The following is a 10,000-nucleotide window of genomic DNA, read 5'->3' as shown; positions in this document are numbered from 1 at the left end:
ACTCTCGAATTGCATTATCCAATGATCCAGTTTTTAATAATTAACAATAGACCATTTTACAGTTGTAGCTAAGTTACCTGGCCTACGAATGGAAGCGAGGCTGCCGGTGACCCTGCTTTGATACAAACCTCCGTGTTAATACGGACTAATTAGAATTACAACAACACAATTTGCATGATAAAAGCAGTCGGAGCTGTATCAATGCAAGGTCACCGGCAGCCTCGCAGCCATTCATAGGCTAGGTCGCAGAGCAAACAACTGTAAAATGGCCTATTATTCCATGAGCGCGCGTTGGATATGAGATGGTAAATAGCCAACAAGGCGCATAGCGCCAAGTTGGCTATAACCACTCTCATATCCAACAAGCGCTCATGGAATAATTGTTTTATTAAATTCCTTAAACTCCAAAAGTTTAGAAGTTCGAAATACGAGCGAAAAAAGCGAGAAAATCCTAGCGAAATCGAAAAAAGTTGATGAAGATGCGATGTTGTGTAATACCTCGTGGTCAGACAGACGCAGGATCATCACAAAAACATTTCTTACCTTTTCGCATATCTCTAAGCTTCGAAAGTGATCCAAACTTTCCACAAAAACGTTTTTCTTTTGCTTTATACATGAACCGAAAGAAATTTCGCTTTCTGGCGTAAACGTTTTTAGTTTAGCAACGCTAAGCGCAATCATTTACCATATAAGGTCAAACTAAGGTATATGAGCTGATAACCGAGATTGAGTGAACCAATCAGAGCACGAGAATTGCATTATCCGAGGTTGAGAATTTAATAATTGGTGATATACATGTACAGTGTAGTGTTGTGAATTTCTTGAAAGTGCTGAAACTGGTTTGTCAGCCACCTTTTGTTAGTATTTGAATCTACCTGTAATTTTAAAACTATTTTATACCTTTGGTTGCTCAGTACATCATAAACTTCAGATTTGAATCCAATGGAGTGAACTTGCTCCCCAGAAGAAAGTGACCACAAGTTGACCGTGGAAAATGGCAGGGAAGGACTGGAAAAGAGGGAGAAGTAGTTTACAGACAACTAGTGCAAGGGTAACTTGAGGTTAGCACAAAAGGTGAAAAACATAAATCCAACAAACTTAAAATTAAAGAGTAACCTTGCGGCACCGCATACAGCAAAAAGAGGCCTGGAACCCGCATACTCATCTCTGGACTTTGCACCTTTGAAATAAAATGAGAATAAAAAGCCTGTTACACATCAAATAACAATTTTCACTTCTTCTATATCCACTTGTTCAAAGCACATCAATTAAAATAAGGGTATTTCCAGCACCTTCACAGTGGCACCCTCAGAAATCATATGGATGTATTTCTTCACCTTCTGAGATAAAACACATCAATTTTTTTCTGCTCACAAGAATTGACTGAAGGTGCGACTACATCACTCAGGAGTGAAAGGAAAATTACAAGTTTACCAAATAAAGGGGAATTTGTCACATGCACATCGATACAATACCTTCTAATGGGGTCTTGAGCATGCGTAACAGTCTAACAGGTCCCTGGCGAAGAGACAACACCTCCTGAGCTTCACCTGTGGACTGAAACAAAGCTAACCCTTTCAAACCTACATATAAGAATGCTACTTAAAGAGATTTGCTATCACTTGCAATAGTGCTAGAAAATTTCATTTTGGCTGAACCCAAACATTTTGATTGTTACTGCGCTTTTCATAATTCTGTGGAATTCATCTTCAAGCACCAACAGCCAAACTGCGTTTTGGCTTCCATCAATCAAACTTCCGACGCCAACCACAGATGACGAAATCAAATTATGCATGACATAACCCACCAATCAGCATCTTTGGTTTCCACGGTACATTCGCACATTCGAACTCAACGCTGATGGAAAGCAATGGAATCTGTCCAAATCCTTTTAAGGAAGAATTTCTTAAAACATACAGTATGTAATAATGGTGTTCGAACTGTGAACTAAACAAAAACTCTAATTCACTTTCCGGAGGCGCAGTCAATCTTTCCGGCTATGTTTGGAAATCTGATTGACGGAAGCCAAAATGCAGTTTGGGGCTTAGTACATGTACTTGAAGGTACATTGTAAGATTCCACAGAATTATGAAAATCGCAGTAATGGGAGGTAACTTATGTTGAGGAGTACATCTAGCTGACTGTTAAGCATGTAAAGTGCCAGCATTATGATTGACTGGAGATAACAGTAACCAGCACAGGAAATAAAATAATTCAAGAGCAAAACAGCCTATCAGGTCACCAATAAAACATCATGTGCATGAGCTTCAAAACAGATAAAACACTCCTTGTTAGAATTCTTTACATAAAGCATACTAATAATGCATAGCTTGTTTTTCTTGTATGTTAATGTTCTCCTCTCAAAATTTTAACCTTTGTACAGACTCCAGAGGGACGCACATTTTGTGGAATGTTTTTGAAGCCGTTCCATTGACTTGCAGGTTGTGTTTTATCGGGACTAAAACCACTTGGCTTTGCCTTGTGGTTTAGGTAATATTTCTCAAAAACGAGTGTGCATGCTTCATTGGATTTCCAAATGCAAGAAAACATTTGAAATCACAAGTACGCGGGCAAAGTGGTTTAAAGGTTTCATTCATTTGGAAATCCAGGGAAGCAGTCAACACACAAGTTTTTGAAATTACTTCTCCAACAAAAGAAATTATTATAATTTCAATCCTTTTTTTCAAGTCAAAACTCTTTTGTACACCATACGGTTGCTCAGAAGCTTGTGAGAGCTGTGAGCAAGCATTGGTTGCAATGTCGGGAAGTAGAGTGCAGAGAGCAGATTTAGACCCCCTAAAAGCTGGGAGGAGGAAGAAGATTGTGTGGTCAGTGCTGTTTCGAATTCTACCCATTATTATTCTGCCCATTATTATGCTATATTATAATTATTGTGACATGTTATGCCCAATTACTACGAAATCTCCATTGGTTATCCGTTGACCAAAGAATTAAGACTGCTCTCCTTGTCTACAAAGCACTAAATGGCATGTCTCCAAGCTACACAAAAGAACTCAAGACATTGTCCCATATGCTCCTACACGTAGACTGAGATCGTGCAATAAAGGCCTTCTTAAAGTGCCCCTGTGACTAAAAAATCAATTCATATTTTTCTTTAGATTTCAAAACTATGTTAACTAAACACTAAGTGACCCACGTTTTAAGCCTTGATTAAAAAAAGACACCTCTTTATTTTAACTTTAATTTTCCTATTTAATGGTCCGCCATTACTAACATTATGTTCTTGAGAGAGCTGGATAGAGGAGAAAATGATGTCAAAGGCTCACTAGTTTAAGAATGCAATACGTGTGTACGCCGCAGAATTAATAAGCAGCACGGGGGTTTTGGGCTTTCAGACTTTTAAACTCACGCTTTGCATATATAATAAGCTGCGTTCACACGCTGAAATTTTAAGCTAGTGAGCCTCTGACGTCACTTTTCCCTGGATCCAACCGTCTGAGGTCCAATCGTTCAGTTTTGAACGTGAGTAATGGCGTGTACTCACTTACACTCAAAGTAAACGGCCTTTGGATAAAAATCAAAGCTCAAAATTTTGTCTGTCAGGTGTTGAGCAAACACACTTTCAAAATCTGAAGGAAAAAAGGAAGTGGTTTTTTTGATCACAGGGGCACTTTAAGATCCCAACATCAAGGACATCCAGTTTTGGTAATCGAATGTCCAGTGTTGCACCCCCAAGATTATGGAACAGTTTTCCTGACAATATACATGTAAGACTTAAAACAACAGTTCTATTGATGACTTTAAAAGAAGTTTAAAAACTTATCTTTTTTAATTAGCTTTTTGATTTCCACTAGATTTTATAAATATTTTTAATTTTTTATCTTTATATGTGTATTTTGACCTGTATTTGTCAAAAGCATTGAGACTTGCATGACATGCGTTTTTAAGAAATAAATTATTATTATTATTATTATTATTATTATGACAAAAACGAATCCATGGGAAGCTATTGTACTTGTTTTTTTAAATTAATTAATTGATTTCATAACACACGTGTTTGAAATTCATAAATAGTGAATTAACAAGTAGTGTTTCATTGGGTTTCAAACTCATCAGCGTGAACAGAACGGGGTGATGCAATTGGCTTATTAACTTATGAATAATTATTAATGACTTTGAGAAAACCTGATAAAATTCAAGGAGCTTAGTCTAGGCAGAGACTTTCACACTTACTGGTATGGTCCACACTTGAAACCCATTTGTGTAACCAAGAATAAGCAACAGTGGTAAAGCAACTCCTGAGGAAACCTCCTCTTGATGCAATGAATTATCTGAGGAAACCACAATAATAGGTGCACAAAATTAAAATTGATAAGAACTCCTTGAAGTGATGTATAAGTTGCAACAACTTTGGCAAATTATTGAGACAAAGTTGTATCCAGTTTAGAGCAGAATTACTTTTAATTACCCTTTCCAGGTTTTTTAGTAAAATTTAAGGTTGGTAGCCAGTAAGAGGCTATATCAAGAACCATTTTTGTTACTTCATTTTAGGGAAGAAAGGAGCCACCTTCTCTGAGTGAAGTAACCAACACTTTTCGTCTCTTGTCAGTACTTACTGAAACCACTGCCTTTCTGATGACAAGTTGTGTTCATTACCGTAAACACCAGTAGATAAGCCACACCTATTTTCCAAAAATTGTCGCTAGAAATTGGGGGTGCAGCTTATCTGCAGGAACATTTGAAAAAGGCGGCCTCCGGTGTCCAGTTTTTCATCCTCACATCGAATCTAATGCCTGATTACTAAGCTATGAAAATTGGGCTCACTTTCTTGTTGTAATGCAAAAATCTATGGAAAAACTGTGTGGAATGAAGAAATTCCTGTCAAAAAATACCAAAAACGATCAATCATATGTCAAAGTTGGTAGAAACGATGTTCATTATAATAAAGTGCTAAAATTGAGGGTAAGACTTTGAAGTATTTTCCATTTCAATGTTACTAGCGAGTTAAAGTTCGATGAGCAGTGGATGAAGAAGACTTCTAAAGACTCTACTTAGGATTTCTTTTTGTTTCTTTCAAAAAACGTTTTTTCTTAAATTTGAGATGCTAAATTCAGGGTGCAGCTTATCTGCGGGTGTTTAAGGTACATTTTCAACCTTGGACATTGCATTTCTAGCTCTCTGACTGGGTCACTCAATTTTGGTTATCAGCTCACATACTGTATAACCTAATGTGGAAATTGATTGTGTCAAGTGTTGCCATGCTGGAAAGTGATTGGTTTTAATTTCCACAGGTCCAAACATTCAGAATTTAATGAAAATTTAATAAAACAATGATTTATTCCATTCAAGCATGTTGGATATGAGAATGATTATAGGCAACATTTACCATCTCATATCCAATGGGTGCTCAAGGAATAACAATTATTGCTTATACAATAATGTAATTATCCTCAGAACCTAACCTTTTTTAAAATCCAGTATCTATGTAAACGATTTCCTCACTTCATTCATAAAAGACTTGTGTTCTACTCGATATTTAGCCTATTCACTCAAATCTGCTATTCATTGTAACAAGTGCCACACAATGAAGGGATCCTACAGCCTTTCAAGGAAGTCTAAGTTTCTGGGATCAATACCAGCAAGACTAGTCATGTACATACATTTAGCAAGTCTGTCGCTGTCGCTTGATTTGACAGCCAGGATCCAGTTGTCTAAAGGGTGGATAGCTTTATCTAAATGGCAACCCAGCAGATTATAAACTATTGCTTTTGGCAGCACTTATTTGATGCGAGGTGACTTAATCCATGGATAGTACCATCACCCTTTGCAACAACTGGAGTAGGTAAACAGGTTTGTCAGGTGTTTGACCCAGGCACAATCTGTCATCTGAAACACTGGGGTGCATTCCATTATGCCTGACCATCAGGTCGAAGACCAGTGGAAAGTCAATTTACAAACAAACTGAAGCATTCCATTTACGTTTCGACCGAAATTTAAGCTATATCAAAGTGAAATGGGACTGGAAACGAGAATTTTTGTATGTAGAACGGCACATTTTGGTCAGACTGGACCAACCGGTCAAAGAGGACCACCTCCAGAGGTGGTCCCAAATATTCCGGTCAGACCGAACCGAAACGGACCTTTCCATTTGACTTCAGCCTGAAATTTCCCCAAATTTTGGCTTAATGGAAAGCACCCCTGGTAACACCTAATAAAGTGAGGGCCCAAACCATTTAATACTTCTCTCAAAGTCGTGTTTTCTGTTTCCTAAAGTGTATTTGCCTACCGTTTATGTCCGCTTCCTCAAACTTTACCCACAGTACTCTTTCTTTATCTTCCTGCTTCTGTACTCCAGTAACAGCCTAAGTATAATGCATCAAATTTAGAAATGGGAGGCCCAAAATGGCAACACTTATTTCGATTGATAAGATGTCATAAGGGTTCTTATGATTGCACAAAGAGTTGGCTTATGGGTCAAACTGTAAAGAATGCTTTAAGGGTCTTTATGACTCACTTAGGCTCATAAGCCAACACTCGCAACACATTAGCTTCACAACAGAATCCCACATTTCCAGACATGTACATAGTGTAGAAATATGGGTTATTGACCAAGCATGAGGTCAAGATGGCTGGATATTGGTCAAATTCTTTTTTTGGGGTGTTTATGGACTGAGACGAAGTTGAGGTCCATAAACACGCAAAAAAAGAACGAGGCCAATATCCAGCCATCTTGACTGAACAAGCTTGGTCAATAAAGGATTTATGATATGACTTAAAACACCAAAAAATGACCTTTGATCATGTGGGAGCAAGCGAGAAATCCCGAGCAGGCAAGATAGCTCCATCTTGCCCGCTCGGGTAGCCAATCACAGCATGTGATTTAGTTTATCTTGCCCGCTCACAGAGCTAGTCATATAATAAAGCTTATTATCATCTCGAGGTTTTGTGGCACACAATAGCCCATTTTTAAAATCATTTTTATAACATTATTTTGTTGTTAAATTCTCTTAGAGAAGCTCACTTGAATTATCATCAGTTAGTACTTATTGTACAGTTTTTCTTGGAAGATTGTTAGAATAGACTAAATGCAATGGTGATGGCCATTACTTGTACGTGCTTCTTGTGCTAATGAGCCTAACTACATTCACTGTCACTTTGCAAACATAAATTATCAAAGAGGCTGCAATTTGATTCAATAAAATTAGATGCTAAAATAACAAGGGATTTGATTAAAACATGTGAACATCGTGATGATAAGCTGACCGGATATCACATTCAATTATAAATGCAACGCGATACGGCGACAGCTTGTTGAGAACAAGTTTGTACGTCACGAGTATAAACAACGTCATGATTGACTCAAGGAAAAACTTCTGATCTCGAAAATGTGTTGTTTATACCTTCTAATATGCAATGGTGAGGCTTTCGATAACAAAAGCTTTGCTTACGTGATAAAAGCACTATTTCTACCTGTTTCACCCGTTTTGATTTTTGTTTCTGAGATTCAAAACTGACTGTGTTTGCCCAGAAAGCTTGACTTACATCACGACTTTTTCAACACCTCAAAGCAAAGAAGCTTCAGTAACCAAACCACATTGAAATTCAGCTGAACTTGTTGCAACGTCTACAGCGATCACTTAAAATTTAAGGCTCAAGATAGCAAGGAATTGGCCTAAAAATACGTACCACACCTAATAGCTTACAATGTCACGTAAGCCCCAATTCTTCGCAATAGTCCGGATCGATTGGCACGACGGTTTTATCACATATCTGAAAATTTTCTAGGATTGACTGTCATCAAAGAAGCTTAAATACACCTTGAGTCCACGATCTACCTAAATAAATCCTTAACTGATACAATGGATGACGCGATGAAAGTAATTTTCATGATCGAGCAAATTAAAGGCTCTTGACTTGCCTGTGGTACGACATCATGAAGAAAGCTCACCACACTCTCTACGTAGGACTTATCACTGCAAATAAAAGTAGATTTATCATCTTTGAAACACTGGGCAACACGTGAAAAAACTACAAACTTTCTTCAAATGAGAGAAAACTGTTAAAAACCTGATAGGTTGAGGTCGAACAACTAAACCTCCACCGCGCGATACCCTCCTCGCCGAGGACTCTACAGACATCGTTCAGAGCTATAAAAAGCTCTAATGGATCATCGACAGCACAGATTAGTATGCTGGATAACTTTTCCAATCAAATGTGCTCGCATTTCCATCGTCGTTTCTTCATTTCGTTCTTCAAAACACCAATTTTTGATGATCAAAATTCTGTTTTGGCGCTGCGTTACGTCAGAAAAACATTGTTTACAGCCTCGTTCCTATTTTTTGAGGGAAGCCTGGGTACAACCAAAATAGGAATTCAGGATACTGTGTCCCAGGACTTGTCGTAGAATAGGCCACTATTGTTCAGTTTGAAAGAGAGGTTTTTCGGATAAAGACAAAGAAAAGTGGATCATATGCTATAAATATCTTTCACACCCATTGCAACCAGGAGCCCATGACTAGGAGCCTCCCTATGCATCATATCCTTCACTCAACCTTTGCGCATATCTTTCTATTTTTAGAAGTAACCCTTCCAGGTTCAGCAGGAGACTCAGGCCCAGTTCAATCCCTATTTGGGTCGACCCAAAAAATAAAGTTCACAGGGTTGATTCAAACGTCGGAATTAATTTGTCGAACTTATCTCTAATCACGATGCACAATGCTTTCGTGAAAGAAGGAAATTGTGGAACGCAAAAATAAATTACGCAAATTCTTGCACTTTATTCGGCACATGAGAAGTTCGACGTCTGAATCGAAGTCGCTCCACAGTCGATTTTTCCCATGTAGACCACTCGAACTTAATTCTTGGGTCGACCTAAATTAGATGGGTCGAACTTAATCGATTCAAACGTCGATCATGTACTTTATTGAATGAAGTAGGTTCGTTCCATTTGAGTACATGAAAAGCTCGACGTTTGAACTAGGCCTCACATTTACATCAATTTGCACAATTTGCATACATTGTTTGTGCTATTTTTGTCTTCGTTTGACAATACCTTTGTTCTGATTGGCCATTCTGAACAGGGTGTGCAGAGCCGAAGAACTCCTGGCGTTCTAAAAATAGAAAGATACGCTCAAAGGTCAGGGCTTGTATGGGAGAGGCAAGCTCCTCCTCACGGGCTTCTGTTACAACTTGTTTCTTTTGTTTTTGTTCTCTCTGCCTCACTATCAAGCTGAATATTGATATTTCAGGGTCGGCCAGGGTTTTTGGGTATACGGTATACAGGGGCTTTTTAAATCGGGTATACGGTATATTGCAGCTTAAATACGGGTATTCGGTATATCAATTTCTTTGAATTTCAGGTATACAGTATACAATGCTCCATTAATTTTGGGTATATTTGGATGAATTTTGGGTATTTTGGCGAATTCTTTTCAGGTATATTGGTATACCACTACCCCCCCTGGCCGATCCTGATATTTCAATATGGGAATCCAGAGGTGGGCACGCTCGTAGGTGACCAAGTCTATGGGTGGTTTGCAACCAATCTCCAGACACAGATAACAATGCTGCAATGTACAATTGCTGGTTAACAAAAAGAGCTAATGAAAGATCTTTTGTTTTCGTCCATCAACATGGCGCTGGCTAATCTCGTACCCAGACCTCACTCTGTCACTGGAAATGTGAGATCTGGCAAAGTTCGACAGTACACCATTTTTCATTGGCTACTAAAAAATAGGTTGCGGCAATTCAATCTACGCTCCGATTGGCTTATTTCGCGGGGCACTTAATGAAGGTTTGGTTTTCGCAAGCTCATGTGCTGTTTTGAATAAATGTCAGTTGTGCGGAGGAAAGTTTTGTTTTTTCCGACGCCGGAAGAGCTTTACAGTTGAGGAAAATCGTTTTAAAAATTTGCGACGTTTGTGTAAATGGTACCGACGAAAGCCCCACGTAACCTGCCACTCGAATAAAGTTCTGAGTAAAGGGGTAGTTTCTAAAGAAGCTGTGGTGCTGCGTCGGTGGAGAAGTTGTATACAAAAAT

At 38.4% G+C, this 10,000-nt stretch overlaps 1 protein-coding gene across 4 annotated transcripts in view; it reads right to left on the bottom strand.

The window, feature by feature from the left end:
* The window catches only part of LOC138047024 (BCAS3 microtubule associated cell migration factor-like), a 20,071-nt gene extending 11,764 nt beyond the window's left edge, over positions 1 to 8,307 (bottom strand). The window contains exons 1-7 of one of the 4 annotated variants that reach the window (XM_068893696.1): positions 8,029 to 8,307; positions 7,880 to 7,934; positions 6,248 to 6,323; positions 4,195 to 4,292; positions 1,476 to 1,557; positions 1,117 to 1,180; positions 901 to 1,008 (exon numbers count right to left, since the gene is read on the bottom strand). In XM_068893696.1, coding sequence (XP_068749797.1) covers positions 901 to 1,008; positions 1,117 to 1,180; positions 1,476 to 1,557; positions 4,195 to 4,292; positions 6,248 to 6,323; positions 7,880 to 7,934; positions 8,029 to 8,099 — 554 coding nt within the window. In that variant the 5' untranslated portion in view covers positions 8,100 to 8,307. The remainder of the gene's footprint in view (positions 1 to 900; positions 1,009 to 1,116; positions 1,181 to 1,475; positions 1,558 to 4,194; positions 4,293 to 6,247; positions 6,324 to 7,879; positions 7,935 to 8,028) is intronic. The other 3 variants (XM_068893693.1, XM_068893692.1, XM_068893697.1) reach the window with 3 other exon arrangements.
* Between the last annotated feature and the right edge of the window lie 1,693 nt (positions 8,308 to 10,000).

This window comes from Montipora capricornis, chromosome 4, assembly GCF_036669925.1.
Source record: "Montipora capricornis isolate CH-2021 chromosome 4, ASM3666992v2, whole genome shotgun sequence".
Lineage (NCBI taxonomy): Eukaryota > Metazoa > Cnidaria > Anthozoa > Scleractinia > Acroporidae > Montipora > Montipora capricornis.
The sequence above is the reverse complement of the archived record's forward strand: the minus strand, read 5'-3'. Positions and strand labels throughout refer to the sequence as shown.